Genomic DNA, 27,082 nt, shown 5'->3' with positions numbered 1-27,082 from the left:
CATACGATCCTTCTACCTCAAGAGGGAGCTGAGAGCTGGGGCAAAGCCTGGTGGGCCCAGGAGAGAGGGTATCCAGGGAGGCTTCCTAGAGGAAGTGACATTTGCGAGGGTCCTAAAAGCTGGGTGAGAGGGGAGGGGAGGCGGGCAGAGCTGATACTCAGTTGGAACGTGATGGGAAAAGCATTGCAGGCAGAGGGAACAGCACGTATAGATGCCGGGAGGCTGGACTTGTTGAAGGAGCAGAGTGCAGGCCCAATGTGAGCCCCAGGGGCAGTGTGGGATGTGAAGCTGGAGGGGCAGTGGAGCAGACCAGGAGGTGCACAATGAGCCTGGTGAGGGGTGAGCTTGGGTGGTTGGATTTTATCCCAAGGGCATTGCTTTTATATGTAGAATGAGCGTGTAGATGTCTCCATGGTTATGTAGAAGCAAAGTTATCGGGAGGCAGCAGGACAAAGGCCCCTAAGCCAACCCCTGCCCCATTTCGCCGGGTGCATGTTACCCTGTGGGCCTGGGCTGCAGACTCAGCAGGCTCCCTCAGAGAACAAAATCTTGCTTCTGTGTGCTGCTTCTGTACCAAAAACCCACCTTTAAGAAATGCACGTGACTCATAAAAGCCATGGGAATAGTGTCCAGGCAACGTTCCTCTGTGGTGTTGCCTGTCTGTATGTCCTTCTTGGTGCATAAAGGAAGGACAGGTAAGGAGCAAAGGGTCACTTTGTTTCGCATCCTGGCCACAAAAGTCTGAAAGTAAATTGGAAATTCTGTCTTCCTGGAAAAAAAAGAAAAGAAAGAAAGAAAGCCCTTTTTTTTTTAAATAAAATAACCCAATGACCTTGTTTCCTACCCAGTCCCTAGAAATGGGATTTTACAGTAGGCAAAATTGTGGTGTGGACTTTACTGCCTTTAACACCCACCTCCCACACAACACACACATACACACACACACACAACACACACGCACACACACGCTTCTGAATCAACAGAACGGTCCCTGCTCAAGATCTGAACACATGTCTGTGTAAACAGCCGTCAGTCTCTCTCCATTTGGGAGGCTGGTCTGGAGCCAAGTTCCGTCTGTTACAGTCCCAGCCACGCCCCCCATCAGAGACCATGCACGCCCTTCACGCCGGCAGTGGGGTAGTTCCTTCTTCTCCTTTGGCCATTTGGTACCCGCCCGTTAAATGAACATATAGTGCTTCCTTTGCAAGCTCCCAGGCTCCCCGCAGCACCAGACAGCCTGCCCCTCACGAGCTATTAAAGCTTCCATTAGCATCCTGCGCGCGCGTGCTCGGAATCTGCATTGCCCTGCTCTGCCGGCACTTCATTTTCTCCACCGTGAGTGCCTGATTGTGTTTCTTTCTTCCCTTTTCCTCCTCATCTTGAGGGGGCACTCCGTAAGGCTTCACAGTCAATTTCCCCTTGGAGTTATTTTCCTGCTAAGTGAAAGAGTAAAATGGTGATGCCAGTTTTCGGCCAAGGCAGAAGCCGTAAGAAATACAATCTGAACTAGAGAGAAAGAGAGAGAGAGAGAGAGAGAGAGGCGTGTGGCTAAATATACTCAGCCCCATCACACTGTTTGCAAGTGCAGCTCTGACATGGAGCAAAAGGAAATGCGTGCCTGCGTGTGTACTTTTCATCTGACCTTCACTGTTGAAACACACCAGCCTGTCCGCCTTCAATCATACCCTTAGCGATCTTCAATTTCTTGGCGGCTCTGAGTTCACAGACCGGCATGCCGCAGACACGCTCCGTTGGCCTCCAGCCCATTGACGTGCACGGGGCTTTTGAAAGAATAACTAGCTGACATTTAAGAATCAGGAGATTCCATGTAACAATGTGAATTTGGGGCTTGTCTTGAAAAATCCGAACATTTCGGAGCCCCATCCTTACGCGGCAGCCGTGGCTGGAGCTGAGGAGCGGCCGCCCCCGGAGACAGGTGTGTGCACTGCATGGGCCACGGTCCCCGCTCCAGATCCCAGGCACCATTCTATACACTGAAGATAAAACAGATAATAAACAACGTATCATATGCCAGCAGGCGATAGGGCTTATCAGAGAAACGGCAAACGGCTGGAGAAAGATGGGCAGGGCTTCTCATCGGTGAGGCGCTCTGTGAGCAGTTCTCCAGAAAGCCAGGGAGTGAGCCAGGTGGAGAAGAGCGTGCCAGGCACAGAAGCAGCAGGTGCGGAGGCCCTGAGGCAGGGGCACAGGGGGGACGCCAGTGCGTCTGGGAGCTGGGTGAGCAAGCAGGCAAGTAAAAGAGGTGAGGCCAAGGCTCAGATGGCCCAGGGCTTTGAGGCTGTAGTAGACGAGGGTTTCTACTTTGAGTCAGAGGGGAGGCCACCATAGGGTTTCGAGCAGCTTAGGAACTCCAATGAAAAGAGGACGCCTCTTTCCAAAGAGTTCTGCCAAAGAACCAGGTCTCAGTCATGTTGGGCTTTGTGTTACAGTGGATAATAAGGCTCCATTTATGTATCAGGAATGAAACAAAGTGCACACTCTTTTCTATTAGTAAGATGTCTTTTTTTCCCCGATAATGCATAGTCTATATAAAGAATTCAACTGATAACAAAGAAAATAAAAGTCTTTTCATAATCCCACTGCCCCAGAGATCATAGATGGGTATATCCATCCAGAATAAAGATTTCTTATACTCATTATATGTGTGTGGAGATCATATCCAAGAGGAGGTGGTGGATCTGGAATGTTCCAGCCCTGGCCCATTCCCAGTGAGTGGTAGTGCCCGAGTGTAGTTATCGGCTCTGAGTTTTCCCTCCATTGTGTGGACCTTGCAGTAGGGTGAACTGGTTATTTGCCCACAATGACAGCTCAGTGTTTTCAAGTCGTTGGACTGGCTGACACATAGAAACAACTAAACCCCTGTCACAAGCTGTGTGCCCCCAGCAGCTCCGCCCTGTGTGGACTCTGCCGAGGCCATGACGGCTCACCCACCTGTGGGTACGGCGGAGAGTCTCTTGTGCCATCGCTGGCCACCCCGCCCCCCCGTGGAGCAGCCCAGCCCACCGGTCTCCAGCAGGGCCCTCCAGCAAATCCCTTCGGTCCCCCTTCAGTCCCCCTTCAGTAATTTCAATGGTGAGGCTTAAAAAAGGAAGGGTCATTTTTAGGGCCATCCCACTGCTTGGGTACTTGTGTTTTAGATGACCATATAAATAACTTCCCCGTGAGTACTGGTTTTTCCTTGATTTTTTTTAAGATTGTATTTATCTGAGCGGGGGAGGGACAGAGGGAATGGGGGCAAGAGAATCGCAAGCAGACTCAGCACTGAGCTTGGAGTCTGACGCAGGGCTCGATACCACGACCCTGAGATCGTGGCCTGAGCCGAAACCAAGAGTCAGACATTTAACCGATGGAGCCACCCAGGTGCCCCTCCTTTATTTTTTTATTGTTATTTTCCCATAGATGGGATTATATACCATCCATCCTATTTGATAACCCCACCTTTTTTATTCAACAAGATGTGTTGGCCATACCTGCACACCGGTCCTCACTCGGGCCTCACTGGGCCAGTGTTCAGATGGTTGGTGGCCCGAGTTTGAATCCCAGTCTACTTACTTTCTTTGGGCCTGCAGTGGTGTGGGTGAGGCAGGGATGAGTTTGACCAGATCAGCTTTGGGAGCGGGAGCAGAGAATGAGGAGGAGGTAAGGAGGGAGATGGGAGGCATGGAGACCAACAGAGAGGACGAGGGACCCAGCATGGCTTCAGGGACGTGAGTTGCTTTTCCCACGCCCATTCTCTCTGCCTGTCCCTAGGGTACCAAGTCTTCTGCCGACACCACGCCCTGTGATTTTCATTTCTCCCTTCTGGATGCCCACGGATGCCCTGACCCTGCAAGCAATTCAGACAAAGAAAGGATTCTCTTAACTATTCAGGATGTGATGGTAAGATGGATTTCAGCCTCATAACCCCACGAAGGGCCAGGGTCTCTACCAGAGCCAAGCAGCTGGGCTGGAGGGTGGGCCCCACGAGAGCATCTTCGTCTACACCTGGGAAGATGGCTCAGGTCACAGCAGGGTTTGGCTTTCACAAACACCTTGGACCCACCCACTAGATTTAAAACAATACATGTGAGATTTGACTTGGTGCTATTTTTTTTAAAGGTAGTGGTAGCTCATATTAAATGAACACTTACTAAGTGCTGGTCACTGTATTGAGTATGTTACATCCATTCCTGCATTAACCTTGTGAGTTAAACGCTAGGTATTTTCCTTTTTTTGTTTTTAAACATTTGCTTATTTATTTGAGAAAGAGAGAGAGCGTGAGAGAACACGAGCAGGGGGAAGGGGGAGAGAGAGGGGAAGAAGCAGACTCCCTGCTGAGCAGGGAGCCCCATGTGAGACTCGATCCCAGGACCCTGGGATCATGACCTGAGCCAAAGTCAGATGCTAAACCGACTGAGCCACCCAGGCTCCCAAGTGCTAGGTATTTTCATTCTCATTTTGTAGTTTGGGGAAACTGAGGAGTAGAGGAAGGATGTGGCTCACCCAGGCTTCAGAAGAACCCAGACTGGAAACCCAGACCCCATGACTCCTTCCTTACTCCTTGCAATTAACGATCATAGGCTGGGAATTACGCCGAGCTGCTTTTGCTCCCCGCTCCCCAGAGTACCTAGTTCTCTGTAGGGGCACAGTCCTCTGAATATGATTGATGTGCTGCCTGGAAGCGGGGTGCTGAGAGGTGGCCGTCTATCAGTGATGCTTAGGATCCAGAAGAGCTCTCCTCAGTGAACCCATAGCTGCAAACATGGATGAAAAAATGTTTTTCAAAAATGAAATCCAATGAGGAAACAACCAGACAAAGCCAAATTGAGGGACTGTCTGCAAAACAGCTAGCCTGGGGGCTTCAAAACTATCAGTGGCATGAAAAGCGTTTTCCAGATAAAAGAGGCTAACAAGATACCACAGTTAGGCCACATGAGATCCTTGCCGGGGGCAGGGAGGTGTCGGAGTGGTAATTGCCCTAAGTGTAAGGATGGTTTGGGGAAATTAACAAATTTGAAAATTCACTATATTTGGTAACAATATTGTATCAATGTTAAAGTTCCTGAATTTGATGATTATTTTGTGTTTATGTAAGAGAAGGTCCTCGTTCTCAGGTCTTCCGAGAATTGGTGAATAACTGGTGAATATAGGTGAAGGGTTTTGGGGTATTCGTTATACCCTTCCATTATATTATTCCAATATGTTTTCTGTGGGTTTTACCTTTTTTTTTTAAATGTTTTTTTATTATGTTAGCCACCATACAGTACATCCCTGGTTATTGATGTAAAGTTCGATGATTCAGGGGCGCCTGGGTAGCGCAGTCGTTAAGCACCTGCCTTCGGCTCAGGGCGTGATCCCGGCATTCCGGGATCAAGCCCCACATCGGGCTCCTCCGCTGGGAGCCTGCTTCTTCCTCTCCCACTCCCCTGCTGTGTTCCCTCTCTCACTGGCTGTCTCTCTCTGTCACATAAATAAATAAAATCTTTAAAAAAAATAAATAAAAAAATAAAGTTCGATGATTCATTAGTTGCGTATAACACCCAGTGCACCATGCAATACGTGCCCTCCTTACTACCCATCACCAGCCTATCCCATTCCCCCACCCCCATCCCCTCTGAAGCCCTCAGTTTGTTTCCCAGAGTAATATAAGTTTCTTTTTTTAAAAAGCTAGCACGTTGGGGCACCTGGGTGGCACAGCGGTTAAGCGTCTGCCTTCGGCTCAGGGCGTGATCCCGGCGTTATGGGATCGAGCCCCACATCAGGCTCCTCCGCTATGAGCCTGCTTCTTCCTCTCCCACTCCCCCTGCTTGTGTTCCCTCTCTCACTGGCTGTCTCTATCTCTGTCAAATAAATAAATAAAATCTTTTAAAAAAATAAATAAATAAAAATAAAAAGCTAGCACGTGAAGGAGGAGATACTCTGCTTCAACAGAGCTAAGCATCAGCAAAGAAAGATAGAGAAAAGTTTAAAAAGAGAGCCAGTTGAAAAAGCTTACTTAGTAGGATTGTATTGATGTCAGTTTCCCGATTGTGCTACTGTACTTTAATTATGCAAGATGTTACCATGGGGGAAACTGGGTGAAAGGTACGTGGGATCTCTCTCTGTTGTTTCCTGCAAACAGCATACGAAGTCTGCAATAAACAGAACATGGCAAAGTAAAAGCTACCTAAATAAAATAAACACAAATGCACAGGTCCTACCTTCTAGAAGCTCAGACTCTGATCCTGGGTTTGTGCTTGGGCACGTTTTTGTTGTTGTTTTTTTAAGCACCAAAATATGTGACTATATTTTGCAGCAGTGTTTGAGAACCACATTTTTTAGAAAAGACAGAGCTGTGGAGCTCAAAATTTGATATGCACAAGAATCACTTAGGATATTTGTTTGAAATACATGTTTTAGATCTCACGTTTAAGCTTACAGAATTTGTATATAGGAGATAGCACAGTGTTTAACGTAGGAACTCCCAGTCATTCTGAATCACTGAAGATTTCAGTTTACCGCACATGGAAGGAAAGTTGTGGAGATAATTTGGACTTTGTGGGTTAGATCTGGGGACTATAAAAGAAAGGAATCTTAAAATTCCAAGTTAGAATCTCTTCTTCATCATACAAACGTAAGATAACTGTAAAGTAAAAAACAAAACAACAACAAAAATCCAGGAGGTTCACAAAAGCCAGAAAGGAATGGGACGGAGCGCCACCCTTGTCTTCAAAACCATATCCTGTACTTCCAGAAACTCTGGTGACAGAGGATATTACTTAAAATAATAAATGAAAGACACAAAACCATAATAGCTCCTGACGGCATCTCCTCTATTACAGATCAATTTCTATCCAGAACATTGACCATTAATATCAAGGAAAGACTAAATTATGTTTTAAGGAGACAAGAAAGTTCTAATGTATTTTAGAAATATTTTCTTTTTCTTTCTTTCTTTCTTTCTTTCTTTCTTTCTTTCTTTCTTTCTTTCTTTCTCCTTCCTTTCTTTTCTTTTTTCTTTCTTTTCTTCCCTTTCCTTTCCTTTTCCTTTCCTTCTTTCTCTTTTTAAAGATTTTATTTATTTATTTGACAGAGAGAAAGAGTGTACACACATGAGAGAGAGAGAGAGAGCACAAGTAGGGTGGGGGGGCAGAGGGCAAGGGAGAAGCAGGCTCCCCACTGAGCAGGGAGCCCGAAACAGGGCTCAATCCCAGGACCCTGGAATCATGACCTGAGCCAAAGGCAGACGCTTAACCAACTGAGCCACCCAGGCACCCCTAGAAATATTTTCATAGAAAATTATTTTATTTAGATTTTTGACTGTTTAAAGAGGTGAATTTTAGGTAAATAGAGAAGTAATTTTGTGTTATTAAAGCATTGTTAAGAAAATGAATATGAATCCTTCATATTTGGTTTTTCTCACTTTAGTCACATTCAAAATATGTTTCAAACTGGAAAAAAAGAGAAAATAGGGGCATATAGGAGAGGATTTATTAGATATGACTTGAAAAAATTAAGCTGGATTTCAAGATTAGAGTAGAAATACAATGATGAATAGAAGTGGGTGTGGCCAATGGGGAGGTCCTGGACCCCCGACTTCAAGGTCCAGCCTCAGCTCACAGATGCATCCCGTTGGCTGGCCTTGTGTCGTGCTGGGGTCATCATTATTGCTGCTGTATTTTATTTTAATTCCAGTATAGCTAAATGCAGTGTTATATTAGTATCAGGTGTACAATATGATGATTCAGCAATTCTGTACATGACTCAGAGCCCAGCATGATAATGTGCTCTTAATCCCCATCACCTATTTCCCCCAACCCCCCCTCCCCTGGTGACCAGCTGTTTTTCTCTATAGTTGAGAGTCAGCTTCTGGTTTGTCTCTTTCTCTTTCTTTTTTTTTTTTCTTTGTTTTTTTCTTAAATTCCACATATGAGTGAAATCATAGGGTATTTGTCTTTCGCGGACTTATTTTGCTTAGCGTAATACTCTCTAGCTCCATCTACGTTGTTGCAAATGATAGGATTTCATTCCTTTTTATGGCTGAATAATAGTCCGTTGTGTGTGTTTGTGTGTGTGTGTGTGTGTGTGTGTGTGTGTATGCCACAACGTCTTTAACCATCTATCATCGTACACTTGGGCTGCCGTGTGTGTGTGTGTGTGTGTGTGTGTGTGTGTATGCCACAACGTCTTTAACCATCTATCATCGTACACTTGGGCTGCCGTGTGTGTGTGTGTGTGTGTGTGTGTGTATGCCACAACGTCTTTAGCCATCTAGCATCGTACACTTGGGCTGCCTCCATAATTTGGCTGTTATAAATAATGCTGTAGTAAACACGGGGGTGCATGTATCTTTTCGAATGAGTGTTTTCATATTCTTTGGGTAAATACCCAATAGCGGAATTAGTAGATCATAATGGTAATTCTATCTTTAGTTTTTTGAGGAACCTCCATACTGGTTGTACCAGTTTGCAGTTCCTAGTGCACGAGGGTTCCTTTTTCTCCACATCCTTGTCAACACCTGTTGTTTCTTGTGTTTTTTATATTAGCCATTCTGACATGAAGTGATCTCTCATTGTGGTTTTGATTTACATTTCCCTGATGATGAGTCATGTTGAGCGTCTTTTCATGCGCCTGTTGGCCATCTGGAAGTCTTCTATGGAGAAATGTCTGTCCGTGTCTTCTGCCCATTTTTTAATTGGATCATTTGGTTTTTTATGGTGTTGTGTAAGTGGTTTACATTTTGGATACTAACCCTTGCAAATATCTTCTCCCATTCAGTACATTGTCTTTTCGTTTTGCTGATTGTTTTCTTTGGTGTGCAGAAGCTTTTCATTTTTTTGAAAAAAGATTTATTTATTTAATTGAGAGAGAAAGAGTGGGGGACGGGCAGAGGGAGAGGAAGACAAGCAGACTCACCGCTCGGTGGGGAGCTGGAGGCAGGGCTTGATCCCAGGACTCTGAGACCATGACCTGAGCTGAAATCAAGAGTCCAATGCTTAACTAACTGAGACACCTAGGCACCCCAGAAGCTTTTTATCTTAATGTGGTCCCAGTAGGTTATTTTCGCTTTTGTTTCCCTTGCCTCAGGAGGCTTATCTAGAAAAATGTTGCTATGGCCAATGTCAGAGGTATTACTGCCTGTGCTCTCTTTTAGGATTTTTATGGTTTCAGGTCTCACATTTAGGTCCTTTATCCTTTTTGAGTTTATTTTTGTGGGTGGTGTAAGAAAATGGTCCAGTTTCATTCTTCTGCATGTTACTGTCCAGTTTTCCCATGCATTTGTTGGAGACTGTCTTTTGCCCATTGCATATTCTTGCCTCCTTTGTTAAAGATTAATTGACCATATAACTGTGGGTTTATTTCTGGGCCCTCTGTTCTGTTTCATTGATCCATGTGTCTGTTTTTGTGCCAGTACCATACTGTTTTGATTACTACAGCTTTGTAGTATACCTGGAAATCTGGGAATGGGATACCTCCAGTTTTCTTCTTCCTTTTCAAGATTGCTTTGGCTATGTGGGATCTTTTGTAGTTGCACACAAATTTTACGATTATTTGTTCTATTTCTGTGAAAAATGCTGTTGGCATTTTGGTAGGGATTGTGTTAAATCTGTAGATTGCTTTGGGGGTAGAATAGACATTTTAACAATGTTTGTTCTTCCAATCCATGAGCATAGAATACCTTTCCATTTGTTTGTGTTATCTTTAATTTCTTTCATCAATATTGTGTAGTTTTCAGAGTACAGATCTTTCACCTCCTTGTTTAAGTTTATTCCTCGGTATTTTATTTTTTCTGGTGCGATTGGTTTTTTTTTTTTAAGATTTTATTTATTTAAGATATTTATTTTTTAAGATTTTTATTTTTATTTATTTATTTATTTATTTTGACAGAGAGAGCGAGCGAGAGCAAGAGAAACAAGCCAAGTAGGTGGAGCAGCAGAGGCAGAGGGAGTAGCAGGCTCCCCACTGAGCAGGGAGCCTGATGTGGGGCTCAATCCCAGGACCCTAGGATCATGGCCTGAGCCGAAGGCAGACATTTTAATTGACTGAGCCACCCAGGCACCCCTTTTTGGTGCAATTGTAAATTGGACTGTTAATTTCTCCTTCTGTTACCTCGTTATTAGTGTATAGAAATGCAACGGATTTCTGTACGTTGATTTTGTATCCTGCAATTTTACTGAACTCATTTATCAGTTCTTGTAGTTGTTTAGTGCAGTCTTTAGAGATTTCTATATATAGTATCATGTTGTCTGCAAATAGTGTAAGTTTGACTTCTTCCTTGCCTATTTAGATGCCTTTTATTTCTTTTTCTTGTCTCATTGCTGTGGCTAGGACTTCCAGAACTATGTTGAATAAAAGTGCTGAGAGTGGACATTCTCTCTCTATAGTTTCCTTGTCTTGATCCTGACCTCACGGAAAGCTTTGAGTTTTTCATCTCAGTATGATGTTAGCCGTGGGTTTTTCATATATGGCTTTTATTATGTTGAGGTATGTTTCCACTAAACCTACTTTGTTGATGGTTTTTATCATGAATGGGTATTGTACTTTGTCAAATGCTTTTTATGCATCAATTGAAATGACCATATGGTTTTTATCCTTGTTGATGTGGTATATCACATTGATTGTTTTGCAAATATTGAACCACCCTTGCAGCCCAGAGGAAATCCCACTTGATCATGGTGAATGATTTCTTTAATGTATTGTTGGTTTCGATTTGCTGGTATGTTGTTGAGGATTTTTGCATCTGTGTTCATCAGTGACATTGGCCTGTAATTCTCTTTTTTTGTAGTGTCTTTATCTGGTTTTGGTGTCAGGATAATACTGGCCTCATAGAATGAATTTGTAAGTTTTCTTGCCTCTTCTATTTTTTGGAATAGTTTGAGAAGAATAGGTATTAACTCTTCTTTAAATGTGTGGTGGAATTTACCTGTAAAACCGTCTGATCCTGGACTTTCGTCTGTTGGGAGATTTTTGATTACTGATTCAATTTCATTGCTGGTAATCAGCCCATTCAAATTTTCTATTTCTTCCTGGTTCCGTTTTGGGAGGTTATATGTTTCTAGGAATTTATCCATTTCTTCTAGGTAGTCCAATTTGTGGGCATATCATTTTGCATAATATTCTCTTACAATCCTTTGTGTTTTGTTGGTGACTTTTTATTTCTTCTCTTTCATTTCTGGTTTTGTTTGAGTTCTCTCTCTCTCTCAATGAGTCTGGCTAGGTTTATCAGTTTTGTTGAACTTTTCAAAGAACCAGCTCCTTCTGGTTTCATTGATCTGTTCTGTTATTTTTTTAGTTTCTATTTCATTTTTTCTGTTCTAATCTTTATTATTTCCTTCCTTCTACTGGTTTTGAGTTTTGTTTGTTTTTTTTTCTAGTTCCTTTGGGTGTAAGGTTAGGTTGTTTATTTGAGCTTTTTCTTGTTTCTTGAGGCGGGCCTGTATTGCTATAAACTTCCCTCTTAGAACAGCTTTTGCTGCATCCCAGAGGTTTTGGACCACTGTGTTTTCATTTTCATTTGTTTCTATGTATTTTTCTATTTCATCTTTGATTTCATGGTTGGCCCATTCATTATTTAGTAGTATGTTATTTAGCCTCCATGTATTTGTGTTCTTTTCAGGTTTTTTTTCTTGTGCTTGATTTCTAGTTTCATAGCGTTATGGTCAGAAAACATGCATGGTATGACTTCAGTCTTTTTGAATTGAGACTTGTTTTGTGGCCTAATATATGATCTATTCTGGAGAATCTTCCATGTGCGTTTGAAAAGAGCATGTATTCTGTTTTAGGATAGAATGTTTTGAATATCTCTGTTAGGCCCATCTGGCTCAATATATCATTCAAAGCAACTGTTTATTGTTGATGTTCTGTTTAGATCTATCCGTTGACATAAGTGTGATATTAAAATCCCCTACTATTATTGTATTACTATTCATTATTTCCTTTATGTTTATTATTACCTGCTTTATGTATTTAGGTACTCCTATGTTGGTTATGTAAATATTTACAATTGTTATATCTTCTTGGTGGATTGTTTCCTTTATGATTACATAGTGTTCTTTGTCTCGTTACACAGTCTTTGTTTTAAAGCTATTTTGTCTGATATAAGTATTGCTATCCCAGCTTTCTTTTCACTTCCATTTGCATGATAAATGCTTTTTCATCCCTTTCTTTTCAATCTGCATGTGTCTTTATGTCTGAAATGAGTCTCTTGTAGGCAGCATATGGATGGGTCTTATTTTTTTATCCACTCTGATACCCTATGTCTTTTGATTGGAGCATTTGCTCCTAAGTAATTATTGATAGGTATGTACTTATTACTGTTTTATTACTTGTTTTATGATTTTTTTTAGATTAGTTTATTTATTTTAGAGAGAGAGTGAGAGCAAGTAGGGGGAGAGGAAGAGGGAGGGAGAGAATCCTTAAGCAGACTCCCCGTTGAGTGTAGAGCCCAGTGTGGGACTTGATCCCAGGATCCTGAGGTCATGAACTGAGCCGAAATCAAGAGTTAGCCGCTTAACCTCCTGAACCACCCAGGCACCCCAGTTCCATCGTTGTTTTTGTAGTTCTCTGTTCCTTTCTTCTCTTGCTCTCTTCTCTCACTGCAGGCTTTCTTTAGTGATGTACTTGGATTCCTTTCTCTTTATTTTTTGTATATCTGTTACTGGTTTTTGATCTGTGGTTACCATTAGGTTTGTATGTAACTTCTTATGCATATAACAGTCTGTATCATAGAGTTGATGGTTGCTTAAGTTTGAAGCCATTCTTTACTCCGCTCCTCCCCCCAGCGTTTTAGGTATATGGTATCATACTTTATGTTCTCTTATTTTGTGAGTCCCTTGACTGATTTTTATAGATACACTTAATTTTACTGCTTGTGTGCTTCCTACTTTTCTGACTCCTACTTACGGTCTTTCCTTTCCACTCAAAGACTCCCCTTTAACATTTTTCGTAAGGCTGGTTTGTGGTCATGAATTTATTTAACTTTTATTTGGGAAACTCTTTATCTATCCTTCTATTATGAATCATAGCCTTGCTGGGTAGAGTGTTCTGGGTAGCAGATTTTGTTTTGTTTTGTTTTGTTTTGAGCACTTTGAATGTATCGTGCCACTCCTGGCCTACTAAGTCTCTGCTGAGAAATCCACTGAAGCCTTTTGGGGTTTCCCTTGTATATGACTGTTTTCTCTTGCTGTTTTTAAAATTCTCTCTTTATCACTACTTTTTGCTATTTTAATTACCATGTGTCTTGATGTGAACCTCATTGAGTTGATTTTGTTGGGCCCTCTCTGTACCCCGGGGATCTAGGTTTCTGTTTCCTTCCCTAGAGTCAAGAAGTTTTCAGCTATTTATTTCTTCAAATAATTTTTTTCCCTTCTTCTGGGATCCCTATTAAAAAAAAATTTATTATGCTTGATGGTGTCACTGAGTTCCCTTAACCTATTTTCATTTTCTTTTTTTTTTTTAGAGAAAGAGTGCGCACGAGTGGGGGTGGAGACGGGGAGAGGGAGAGGGGGAGAGAGAATCTTAAGCCTGCTTAAGGCTAGCCATGGAGCATAATGTGGGACTTGATCCCAGGACCCTGAGATCATGACCTGAGCCGAAATCAAGAGTCGTCAGCTTAACTGACCCAGCCTCCCAGGTGCCCCTATTTTCATTTTTATTACTATTTTTTCTCTCTCCTGTTCAGCTTGATTACTTTCCATTACTCTGACCTCCAGATCACTGATCTGTTCTCCTTCCTGTAGCCTACTATTCGTTCCTTCTAGTGTATTTTTCTTTTTTTTTTTTAAGATTTTATTTATTCATTTGAGACAGAGAGATGGAGAGAGAGAGAGAGAGAGAGAGAGAGAGAGAGGGAACATGGGCACGGGGAGAGGCAGAGGGAGATGGAGAAGTAGACTGCCCACTGAGCAGAGAGCCTGATGTGGGGCTTGATCCCAGGACCCAGTGACCATGACCTGAGCCGAAGGCAGACACTAAACCATCTGAGCCACCCAGGCACTCCTCTAGTGTATTTTTCATTTAAGTTATCAAGTCCTTCCTCTCTGATTAGTTCGTTTTTATGTTTTCTGTCTCTTTTTTTGATCTCACTGAAGTCTTCCACTCTTAAGTCCAGTGAGTATATTTAGGACCATTACTTTAAATTCTCTATCAGGAATATTAACTTATCTTTGTTTTATTTAGGTCCCTTGCTGTGATTTTGTCCCATTCTTTCATTTGGGACATGTTCTTCTGTCTCCTCATTTTGTATAACTCTCTGTGTTTCTTTCTCTGTGTGGTCTTGAGAGTAGTGGCCTAATGAAGAAGAGGTCCCATGGTGGCCTGCAGTGCAATGTCCCATTCTCCAGAACCTAGGGGTATCTCCTATGTGTGTTGCATGTGCCTGGCTGTTGTAGCTAAGCCACTGTCCCTGTCAGTCCAGTCGTCTGCAGTGGCTCTCTTTGCCTGTTTAGGGCAGTGTTTGGTCCCTATGTTATTAGCGGGCCAGTCTGGGGCCGCCCTGGGCTTGAGTTGAGTCAGAGATGCAGTAGCACCGAACTGTAGGGTGCTTTCCCTGTGTTGTCCCCTGAGAAGCTTTTGTTGGTGGGTGGAGCTTGCAGTCAGACCAGATAGATGTCTGCCCCCAGCCCACTGCTGGAGCCACAGTTGGACTGGTGTATATAGTTATCTTCTCTCCCCAGGGCAAGAGTTGCTTTTAGTGTTATTGGCCCCTGATGGGGCTGCTCGCACACTGCCAGCTTGTGGCACCACTTCGGATGGGCTCCAGCCAAGGGCATATTGGAGGGGGCGTGTCCACAGGAGAACTTGGGGGCAGGCACACTGGGAGCAAGCTAGGTAGAAAGTGTTGGTGCTGTGCTGCTCCCCACAGGTGTCTGTGTGTCTAGGCTGGGGGACAGCTGAGGGAAACGGCACTCACTTCATTCCTGGAGAAGTCTACTAAAGACCCCTGCCCCTCCAGCACACACTGTGAGACTAGCAAACAAGTGTCTCTGTGGTATATCCCGGGCGTTTTTCAAGCTGCAGTTTCTGTGCTGTATCTTCGGGGTTGTCTAAGGACAATGACTGAGTTTCCTCTCACCCTCTTGGATCTCTCAGAGCTAAGCCACTGATTTTTAAAGTTCCAGGTATTAAGCCTCACTGACTATAAGAATGCATGAGATTGGCCCCTCTGGTTTTCAAAGCCAGATATTATGGGAATTTGTCTTCCTTACGTGGGTTCCCCTTGCTTGGGGTGCCCAGTGTGAGGGTCTGTTTCTCTCCCCTCTCCATACCTGCGATGTCCCTCCCTCTGTCCCTCCTGCAGACAGTCGCCCAAGTCTGTATCTGTGCTCATCCTAGCTTCTTCGATGTGGCCCCTTCTCTACATTTAGCTGTGGAGAGTCTGTTCTGCCAGTCTTCAGGTCACTTTCTGGGCTATTTACACTGATGTGGGTGTTATCTGGTTGTATCCATGGGACATGGTGGGCTTAGGCTCCTCCTATTCCACCACCTTCCCTGGAAGCCCTGTTCTATTATGAATTATTTGAATATTTTAAGTGACACAGAGAGCCAAGCGAGTAACAGCCCTTGGCCTGGGTGTCAGGGCATGGCAGGGAGTGGTGGGGATGTAGGCAACAGTGTTGTCAACACAGCTTGGCTGTCATTGTGTGGAAATAGGGGCCCAGTGGTACCAGACTTTCTAACTGTAGAAGAAGCCAGGCATCTGGGTTTCTTTGTGTTTGGTTTCTCCAATTTTTTTTATGGTGATTACTAACTCCCTGTTCTCTGTAGATCAAACAAAATGTATGGCTGGCCAGATTTGGCCTGTGACCACCAGCTTGCAACTTCTGGGTTAGAAAGCTTTGTCTATTCCTGACAAGAGGAGGAAGAGGTCTTTCTCCTTTCCAGGGGCACTTGAGTTAGCCCCTCTGGTACCCAGAGCCAAGGTGCCCTGAATGCACGCAGAGATGCCCAGCTAGACAGCTCTGACCAAAGGACAGCCCGACTGATGGCATTAGGCTGGGTCCTGGGCAGGAGGGTCAGAGCGCACAAGGCCATCTGTACAGGAATTCTTCAGTGATGAGCATGAATGATTCATGTGGAATGATGCTGAACAAGCACTGACTGCCCATGAAATGCAGGTCCAGAAGTGAGAGACGCAGTGAGGCTTTCACCCAGTAGAGCATTTCTAAGACGCCGGATGGTATCTGAGTTACTAAAGCATTTTCAGTCTTAATGGAAGTAAAAAATAACTGACCTCTGGATCACTACTGGAATAAATAATGCCATTTATTTCTTGCGGTTATAGCCTACTTAGGATTTCTCAGGTATTTTTACATTATTTTGTATCATTTAATATGACATCTAATATATGAGTGCTTTCTCATTAGAAAAGAGTCAGACAATTCAGAAGTGAGTAAAATATGAAAAGCTCTCTCTGCCTACCTAGCCAAACCATGCCCAGCTTTTAGTTTTATTGAGCACGTATACTTTATTTCATTGTTTACTTATTTATTCACTCATTCACTTATTGGCTTCTATTTTGGTTCATTTTTACTTTTATCTTGATTCTTTCCCTAAACTTTGTGGTTTAATTTATTGCTTTGGTTCTCTCCCCACCCCTACATTACAGCCTGCTGTGTTAAATATTTATTTCATCTATTTTCAGTCTTGTTTTCTAATATAATGATTTTAAGGCTATAAGTTTTCCTCCAAACACTGCTTTGTCCTTATCCCACAATTTTTGCTATGTGTGTAGTGTTTTCATTGTTATTTATTTCTAATTGGTTTGTGATTGGGGAGGGGAGGGAGTTCCCTCTTTATATAGGAGAGTTTTACAAATGTTCTAAGTAAATAGCTTTTTCGTTTGTCTTTTTTTTTTCTATCCTTTTGTGTTAATTTCTAATTTTACTGCATTATGATCAGAGGATGGCTTGTTTGGTTTCTGGTTTTTGGAAGTTTTTGAGGTTTTGTTTGTGGTCTACCAGATCATTTTTACGACTGCTCCATTGTATTTCAGAAGAATAATTATTCTCCTTTTGGTACAAAGTTCTCAATGTATCTATTAAGTCAAGCCATTCATTGAGTTATTTAACCTGGTGGTCTTAACATGTAGTCCCAGATCACCTACATCACAATCACCTGGGCTGCTTATTAAAAATGTGAAATTGCCCACTCAAAGATACGGAATTAAATGAGGGAGGTAGTAGGGTCGGGAATGGAGTGTTTGGAATCTGCATTTTTAATAAGGCAGGAAATTTTTATGCTCATTAGCAAACCACTACAATAGATCCTACTTTTGTTTATTTAATCTGGTTGATTTCTCTAAACTTGTCAATTTTCCCTTATATTTCTCTGTTGCTTTATATATTTCAAATCATTATTATTGTGTGCATATAGAGTCAAGATGTTTTCTGATAGGTTGGATCTTTTATCCATATGAATAGATCAGTATTAATATCTGTCCCCTTTAAAGCAGTAGATGTACCTTTTCAATTTGAAGGTTTGTGTCCTTCTTTAGCATTGGAAAATCTTCTATTATTATTACTATTAATTACTGTTATTATTGTTATTATTATTATTCTCTTCCATTGCGTCTATTCTATTCTGTGGCGTTTCTGTTGCATAAACATTGGCCCACATCTATCCTTTCAAGTCTCTTAATTTTTCTTTCACACTTCATTTTTGTCTTTTTGTACCGTGTTCTTATAAAATTTTTGGTTTGATTTTCTAGCACATCTTTTTTTTTTTTTTTTTTTTTTTTTTTTAAGATTTTTTATTTATTTATGTGGCAGAGAGACAGCCAACGAGAGAGGGAACACAGCAGGGGAGTGGGAGAGGAAGAAGCAGGCTCATAGCGGAGGAGCCTGATGTGGGGCTCAATCCCATAACGCCGGGATCACACCCTGAGCCGAAGGCAGACGCTTAACGACTGCGCTACCCAGGCGCCCCAGTAGCACATCTTTTATCTGTTTCTGCTATTTAGTTTATCTTGTTAAAATGTTAATAAATTCAAAACTTTTGGGATATCTAGTTGTTTCTTTTTCATGGATGAAATGTCCTCTTTAATCTCTCCAGGGATATTAATTTTCTGTATTCTTAGGTCTTCTATTTGTTCTATTAACTCTTTTATTGGGTATTAGTTCTTTTGTTAATTAAATTTAGTGCCTGTCTTTCAGGGTGTTGATTTTCCCCCAAAGTTTTCTCAATCTTGGTTGTGTGCTCATCTTCGTATTTGAGAATCCCGCTCGCTCTGTCCATTCTATTTGATGTTACGTGACCCCAGTGATTGTGAGGTTGGGGTACAACATGCTGTGTACAAGCTGTGTACCTTAGCTATGGGAGCTCCTGTGTGACTTCCCGGGGCGTTGTCCTGCCTTCCTGCCCCAGCACCCACACTCTGGGCTTCAGCCTGTGGGTGAGTGCCTCTACACTTAATACGCTGGGAAGCGGCCAGTGGCCCTAAAAGCAGCCTCCCAGTGAATGCCCAGGGCTTCCCCTCTCTCTGTCTTGACTCTGGACTCAACTGTGTACCACTCCTTATCTGGAAAATGTTACTGCCCATGTTTGGGTCAGAAGTTTCCTTTGTTTTTAGTTATTGAAAGATAGGCGCTCTGCTTTCTGACTTTCAGGCGTTCCTCAAAATTTCTAGTTGGCTGGCAGCATTGTTTCTTGCTTTGTCTCTATCCCTTCATCCTATTTCCCACAGTCAGCTCTGGGCTGGCTCCGGTGAGGCACCAACGGCCGCTGATGCCCAGATGCTTGCCAAGGGCCTCACAGCCAAGAAAGCAGGCTGGCGGCCTCCAGGGCCTTCTGCTTCCAGGGCCCCTGCCCCCTCTCTGATGTCACTCCACCCCTGCCCCCCTCTCTGACCTCACTCCACCCCTGCCCCCCTCTGACGTCACTCCACCCCTGCCCCCCTCTGACGTCACTCCACCCCTGCCCCCCCTGCCCTCACTCCACCCCTGTCCCCCCTCTGCCCTCACTCCACCTCTGCCCCCCTCTGACCTCACTCCACCCCCGCCCCCCTCTGACCTTGCCCCACTCCCTAAGACAAGGATAGATTTTTTTTTTCTTCATAACGATGGACATTTGAGATTGAACTCCCAAGGTACTTCATAAATAAATTCAGCTTTGAATGAAAATTAGTACAAGACAATGCAAGGGTGAGTGGGGCAATAAGAAAGTATCAAAAACTAACATCACACGGGTATTTGAAGTGCATAGTGTATGACTAGATTTTCCTAGCCATAGTTCCATCAGAATTGGTGGAAGGGAATGTGATTTCAAAAATACGGGGTGGACCCTGAAGTTAGGGCTCTAGTCACTTTATTCTGGGAAGTTTATAATCCAGGAGCCACCAGGTTTGAGGCGTGGGCCAGCGTGTCTAGGTGTGGGTACTTGAAGCCTGTTGCATGTGTAATTTCTTCTAGAATGGCCGTCTTTGTTGCTGGATTAGAGATTCCATGGGAACAGACTCTGTCTGCCTGGGTCATTCCTCTATCCCAAATAGTTAGCTGTCCGATCTACTTCTCTGGGCAAACATACTCAACAACAAATACTGGTTGAATACATGAGCCAATGAAAAGAAAAACAAATTAGTCGATTAACCCCTCAATGCAGGGTAAAAATCCTCTCTGGGCCAGGCAGATTAATGTACTTGTGCAAAATGGCTCATGGAAGGCAATAGAAGTGATGGGAATTATTGCAACCAGCGGTGCATGCCAGACTAAACGCATTGCAAACCGCAATTTTATAAGACTGCCAACCAAACGAGAGACGTCATTGGGGGTCTTACTGGGGAGCAGGGGAGGCTGGCTGCAGGTCAGCGTACCTACCGCTGCCACTGCTTGAAGACGGTCAGAGTATCCGTGGGGGCTTCACGGTCAACACATCTGATCATCTCTTAGGCAAAATCAGCAAGATCTGCGACATAAAGAATATGCCGTCACCTGAATTTGAAATGTTCTGTAAAAGCAAGCCCTCTGTGAAAGCAATCACGGAGCACTGATTCATAACTATTACCTCATGGCTGCCCTTCAGCCACCTTGTCAGGTCGCCGGGGCACATTAGAGGCCCAGAGACTTGCTTGAGGACCCAGGGCGGCTGGAGTCAGGCCCAGAACCCGGGCGCAGAACTTAGATGCAGCCGTTCCCCTTTCTGAGTGTAGTCAGGGGTCTCAAGCTTCCTCCGCTAACACTTAGCACACACTTCAGCACGTTTACTGGCCTCAAGGTAGCTTTGTGTCAAAAGCTCTTACGGGCGACTTTCATCAGTCCCGTGCAAACCGATGGACAGTCACCGAGCACCTGACATTGATCCCGCTCTGGAGACTGCTTGTTTCCGACTCGTGGGTGCCAGGCAGGGAATAAACACGGGCACGTGGCTAAGAGCCCAGAGTTTGGAATCAGACAGTCATTCATCCAAACCGGCTCCGCCGTTGCTAGCTGCGCGACCTTGCACTGGTACTTAGGTGCCCTGAGCCTATAAGACAAGGACACCCACCAGGATGGTGGGAGGCGTCAACGAGATCAGGTGCATGGAGAGGTTAGCTCGGTGCCCCCATATGTAGCAAAGCTGTGGGTTATATTGTTACTGTTATTGCAAACATTTCCTGTTTCATGGGACCCAGTCCCCTTCCTCCCTAGCCCAGCAGAAGGAGGCAGATCAGGCCTGTAAGGCACTAATCCGCTGACCATCAGACCCCTGCTTCTTTTGAGCAGGTGCTCCGTGTGTCTGTTCCTTCCTCCGCCTCCTCCCAGGCTCTCCAGTGAGGAGGCCAATTTGTTCTCCACCTGGCGGATTTACCGCCTGGCCTCCGAGCAGAGGGCTTTCTGTTGCAAGGACGTGAACTTAACATTTTAAACACTTAACACTGAAATCACATAGGACCGGGTTGTAAAGCAAAGCTCTAAAGTTAGTTTTCACAGAGAAATTTCTGGATGACAGCTTCAAAGCAACCAGTAGATTCCCCTGCATGGTCTCCCTTTGAAGCATGGGCAGGTTGGCTTTCAAAGCAACCAATCCAAGGTCCTCATCCTTCCAGATGGGAAGGTTTTGAACTGCTTCCTCGAGGGAGTGTGGCTCCTTACTCCGTCTCCCCTTTGCCCCAGGAACAGATGGTTTTAGATCACATAGGCATTATAAGAGCTTAGGTTCCTAGAGTTTGCTCATCCAGCATGAGCAAATGCAGTATTTTTCTTTTTAAAGAAGATACCAGCCACGCAGAATCTAGCCTTTTTTTTCATGTGTGTTTTGTCAATACAATTATGGCACTGAAATTTGCATGAACTTAGCAGAAGCGAAAGCAAATGGAAACAGGAGGAATTATTGAAACTCAAGACTTTTTTTATCGCAAGGGGAGTTTTTAAAAATATCTCATCGGTTTACTCAATTATGACAAAAATATTACGAGGTCAGAGTTGCCATGTTTCAACACTGTGTTTCCACCAAAGATGGATTTGAATGGACTGGCTGCTATGGAAGATGAGGCCGGGGGTGTACCCACACTGCCTGCCCTCTTCTGGCTTTTGTTAGCTAAGCTAAGGGCTTTGGTTGAGGACATTGCATTCCGGCCCGTAACCCAAGTGTGCACAATCGTCTTGTGCTTATTTGCTCTCTAAGTGGCTTCCACATTTACCGTCAGACCTTTTACCACCACTTTTCCAAGTCTGTGCCTTTCATTTTGACTTCACCCTTCATTGTTTGGATTTTGTTCTGGGAGCTTTTTTCCGGAGGAGGGCTCAGGGCCGCTGGGTTCCCTGAGTTTCTTCCCATTAGAATCGGTGCCCTATTATTTGTAAGTCTGGACCACTTCACTGGATACATGAAGTCAGGCAGACATGGCGTTGGGTGTGGCTGCTGGCTGCTTTCTGAGTCATCCTTCTGGGGGGACGAGATGAGTCCCAGGGATGGAGATCAGTTACTTTTCAGACAGCTGGCTGTCCAGGGGCCTGCACCCCACTCTCCCTCCCATTCCTGCAGGGAATTTATTTATTTGCCAGAGTCAGGGACAGGATTTACACATAAATGTAAATGTGTCATTTTTTCCCTAATTATTAAATTGGAAACATGCTTATCATTTTAAAAAAATAATAAGTAAAACAATGGAGAAAAGAAAGTTCTCATCACACAACCCCCAGAGAGAACACCATTAATAGGTGGTGACTGTTTTTCCAGACTTTTCACGTGGGTTTCTGCAAATGTGCACAGAAACTGATCTTTTAAATCGGATTTATTGTACATGTACATTCTTCGATGGGCTTGTTTTGGCTTAATGGGTACCCCACTCCCTTTCTGAGTAAGTGCAGGGGATCTACCTCATCTTCCGTGAGGGACGCTTGAGGCTCCGCAGATGCCTGCTCAGTGAGCGTTTTACCCACCTCTTCTTGTGGCACACTTGAAACATTCTCGATCATCACGGATCCCTTCGCCAGCTGCGTGTGTTGACCAAGGGATAACTTCTCAGAGAGACTTGGTCAAAGGGTGTATACACTGTTCATTTCTAGTCATTCGTCATCACTGCCTTCCAGATGCATCTCCAGAGGCACCCCCTGTCTCCCCCTCTGCTGCCCCCTCACCTTGCCACTGCCCCCCCCCTGGCCCCCCGCTGCAGCTGCACCTGTGTGCCGTCTCCACCCTGGCCCCGCCTCTCGAAATCCCCTCGGGATCCCAGAGCCATAGCAAACTTTCGAACCTGAAGTCACATAACAGTGTGCCTTTGCTTAGCGCCCTTCAGGGGCCTCTTGTGGCCACATAAACCAAAATCCAGACTCTGCCTCGGGGCCTCTAAAGCCTTGCTGTGACCACTCCCTGCTCCCCCGCCCTCCCTCCTCTGGTGCACACTGCCCTCCAGCAGCGGCTGCCTCATGGCCTTTGCCTCTGCTGTTCCTCCTGCCTGACATGCTCGGGCCCCAGACACTCGTTGGGCAGTTGTTCGGCTGGCTTTCAACAGGGGCTCCTCAGCTCACTCACCCTCTGTGCCATCATGCAGCCTGGCTTTTTCCTTCACAGTCCTGGCCACAGCAGAAATGCCCCTATTTCTTTCTCTTTATGCCCCGATGGTCTGAGGCTTCGCCATCTTACTGCCCACCGTTACCCCAGCCCTTAGCAGGCCTGTGTGCTTGAATAAATGAGTGATGGCAGCCGTCACCTCCTCTCCCAATGGTTGGACCATGATGGAATGCAAAGGAGTTTATTTTCCACGTGGACAACCTAGAAGGAGCAGGGAGCAGTGGCCGAGGGTCACTTGTCACTGCCCTGATGCTTCATCATGATGACAAGTCAGACCAGCTCAAAAACTGTAGGGCCTCCAATCTGGGAGAACCCCAAAACTCCAGTCACTGAAACTGTGGGGTTGCAACGTGGCGAAGGGGACAAAGAGGCTAGAGGGAGTCTGCGCAGGTGACCATGGGTTTGAACATCCTAGTGGCCCATCCAGAATGTTCCTAGGAACTGGCTGTGTTGGTGGCTCCACTCTGCTGTAGGCATCAGCAGGGATGACCGTGGGCCCTGGGACTGACCGGGATTTCTTGGACAGTGACCACAGTCTCCAAGCAAGGAATCTCCCGGCTAGCGGGCACCCACTATATCATTTTGATCCAAGGACAGGAGCCAGTTGCCTGTCCCATCTGACCAGGAGTTCACGTTATCGCGGGGATTCACTCTCCTGATCTGTCTTGCCGGGTTATTGTGAGCCTCAGATGAGAGGAGCTGAACGCACCAAGGTTTCTTCCACTGTAGAGCAGCGCTGGGTTGATAGTCACTGCCCTTGCCGTTCGTTCAACAAGAGCCCACCCAGCAGCTCCCCGTCCCTGTGCAGGGGCACTAAACGTGTCGACCCTCCAGCTGCCCACTGCTGTCAGTCTTGGAAGATACGAACCAGGACCTCATCCGGCTTCCGGGAGGGCTGCATGGAGCACCTCAACACAGTCAATTAGGAGACCTCGTCCTTACCTTTTTAAACACCACTGGTGCTCGCTTTAATACAGGGCTGTTCGACCTCACCACCACGGACATTTGCCCAGATAATTCTTTGTTGAGGGGAACTGTCCTGTACGTCGAGGATGTAGCAGCATCCTTGGCCTCTATCTACTAGATGACACCCGCCCCCCCCCCTTCCGCAGCGGTCATTGCCAAATGTCCCCTGGGGGGCGAGCTCATCCCCAGGTCAGACCACTATAATAAAACACTTCCGTGAGGCAGGGATGTGTTAGCCCATGTTTATGGGTGCCAAAGGCAGATCAGACGACTTAAGTAACTTTTTGAGGGGTCAGCTCACGGATGCCCCCTCCAAGGCACATGGGTGCTGTTCACCCTTGCTTCCAGCCGCCACCCAGTCACTGGGACCATGTAGTCGTTCGGCAGACACTTGTCATGCAGCTCCCATGTGTCAGGCAGTGTTCTGTTTCCTCGGCACTGATACTTGGCATTGGCAGGGTGGGAGGGAGAGAGCTGGGAAAGACAGCCACCCTGGTGTCCCATTGCTGCTGTGACAACCTGCAACTTACTGGCTTCTCTAACAGTTCTGGAGGTCAGAAATCCAAGGTCGGGGGCACCTGGGTGGCCCAGTTGGTGAAGCACCTGCCTTCGGCTCAGGTCATGATCCCAGGGTCCTGGGATTGGGTCCTGCATCGGGCTCCTTGTTCTGTGGGGAGCCTGCTTCCCCCTCTGCCTGCCGCTGCCCCTGGTTATGCTTGCTCTCTCTCTCTGACAAATAAATAAAATCTTAAAAAGTAAAAAGAAAGAAAGAAGTCCAAGTTCAGTTCCACTGGTCTAAAATCAAGATGTCAGCAGGCCTGTGTTCCTTGAGAAGGCTCCAAAGGAGAATCCATCTCCTTGTCTTTTCCAGCTTCTAGAAGCTGCTGTCATTCCTTGGCTTGTGGCTCTTTCCTCCTTCAAAGCCAGCAGCGTAGCATCTCTGCTCCTCCCTGACCTCTGCTTCCATTTTTGTATCTTCTGTCTCTGACTCCTATCTTCCTGCCTCCCTCTTACAAGGACCCTGCTGATTACATTAGGCCCTCTTGGATAATCCAAGCTAATCTCTCCCATCTCAAGATCCTTAATCACATCCGCAAAGACCCTTTGGCACATAAAGGAACATTCATAGGTCCCAGGGTTTACAACGTGGGTATCTTTGGGGGCCATTTATTCCACCAACAGCAGTCTGCCCTCTGCCCCCAAAAGATCTATGTCCGTCCCACATACAAAATACATCCATTCCATCCCAAGCTTCCCCATATCTCAGCCCATTACAGTGTTAAGTCCAGAATATCATCTATATCTCACTTGCTCAAAACTTCCAAATCTCATCATCTGCCTCATCTGAATTAGGTCTGGGTGGGACTCCAGGTAGAACCCCTCCGGGGGCAAAAGCGTCTCCATCTGTGAGCTCGTGAAACTAGAAGACAAGTCATCTGCTCCCAAGTACACTGGCGGGTCGGGCCCAGGGTCACCATGACAGACGTTCTCATTACAACAGGGACAAAATGAAAGGAAAAGGGGAGTCACCAAACCCAAGCAGTGCTGAAATCCCTACTGGGCAAACTCCATTGGGTTTCAAGGCCTGGGAAGAATTCTCTGTGGCTCTGGGCCCATGGCCCCACCCTTGGAGCCACCCTTCCTCTCTCATGGAGGGTGGCACGTGTCGCAGCCAAGTATCACCCTGCTTCCTGATTGTAGAATTTGGGGAGGATGACAGCCTTCTTTTATTTTGTCCTTCCTCTCTCCCTTCCGGTGCAAGTGGGCCCTGTTTCCGCTGGTTCGACATCCTCAAAAACCACGTGATCTCCTATGTACGCCTCTAGGATTCCCTCCATTAGGCAAGAGGTTCCTTCACGGATCTTTCCTGGATAATCTTGTCCCTGTGCCTGGCATCTGCTGGGGTGTGGAAGAGGTTCCAGGCCTAGTGTCTTCAGAGAACCCTCCATGTGGTTGAATTCTCTAAACTTTGGCTCCTTCTCAAGTATTAGCAAAAGGTTGTGCAGGCGCACCCCGGGTTTTCTCCAGAGCACGCCCGTCTGACCGCGAATGACAGCTACGTCACTTTAGCATCTTTTGCAACTGGACAGGCCGAGAGTTTCCCAAATCATCAAATCTCAGTTCCAAGATCCACTTATCACAGAACCGTAGGCCCAGCCCAGCTAAGCTCCTGCCACTACTTCACGGGATCCCCTCTCTAGTTTCCATAACATGTTCCTTGTTTCCTGAGCCCCCAGAAGCCAGCACCTTTCATGTCCATGTTTCTACCATCAGGTCTTTTCAGGGTGATTTATCGAGAATGATCAAAGTGTTCTAGTGCCTCTGCCCTCTTCATGAGCTGTCACTGATTTACAGGGTCCAGGGGCTGGGACTTGGACAGCATAGGAACTGTGAAGTTTACTGGTCAACCGCCAATATCAAGCAAGTGGTATCGATTGCTTCTCGTTTTCTCAGAGCTGTGTTAGGCAGCATGAGCTGTGGGGGACATAGAGCTAGGCTGACCAAACACACTGGCTTGCCCAGATGGTCCAGTTGGCATTTTTTTTTTTTGTCCCAGAGTAAACAGACTAGTGCCCCTTTTCCCTTTCAAAGGTGTCCTGGCTTCAGCGATCAATTTTCTGGTCACTCTAAATGTAGATCTTTAATGCTTGTCCTTCAGAGCGTAAATCTGCTATCTCATGGAGATGAAACACAGATTGAAAAACAATTATCAAGCAGCTCTGGCTAAGTGCTAAATCTTTTGACATCTTAGGTGTTTCTAAACATCCGTCAATACGCAGGACAAGCTCCCCCTATCTGCCAGACGTTGTACCATCTGGAATTTCAGGGGTATTTGGAGGCCTCTGAGATTTCATATTCAGAGTGTGGTCCCTGGACCAGCAGCATTAACATCACCTTGTTAGAAGTGCACGTTGTCAGGCCTCGTCCAGGACCCCCTGAATCAGCAACTCTGGGCGGTGGGACCCCACAATCTGGTTAAACGAGCTCCCAGACCAAAACATCTATAATACACAGACACATACGCACACACTCTTAGTGACATCCCAGGCGTGTGACCACAATTCATACTATAAATACCGCTCTGCTAGAGAGCTGCTCCTTTGTCCCTGTCTTTGTTTTCTCATCTTCAAAGCGATGACAGCCCCATGTG

At 45.3% G+C, this 27,082-nt stretch overlaps 1 protein-coding gene across 7 annotated transcripts in view; it reads left to right on the top strand.

Annotated features, from left to right (window-relative positions):
- KATNIP (katanin interacting protein) overlaps positions 1-27,082 on the top strand; it is a 183,259-nt gene that overhangs the window by 66,874 nt on the left and 89,303 nt on the right. For 6 of the 7 annotated variants that reach the window (XM_087869345.1, XM_087869348.1, XM_045775225.2 and 3 more), the window contains one exon: positions 3,772-3,900. In XM_087869345.1, coding sequence (XP_087725471.1) covers positions 3,772-3,900 — 129 coding nt within the window. Of the gene's footprint in view, positions 1-1,555; positions 2,183-3,771; positions 3,901-27,082 lie in introns of those variants that run through there. The other variant, XM_087869353.1, reaches the window with a different exon arrangement.

The sequence above is a fragment of the Ursus americanus genome, chromosome 2 (assembly GCF_024610735.1).
Source record: "Ursus americanus isolate L20-20 chromosome 2, mUrsAme1.1.p, whole genome shotgun sequence".
Classification (NCBI taxonomy): Eukaryota; Metazoa; Chordata; class Mammalia; order Carnivora; family Ursidae; genus Ursus; species Ursus americanus.
The sequence above is the reverse complement of the archived record's forward strand: the minus strand, read 5'-3'. Positions and strand labels throughout refer to the sequence as shown.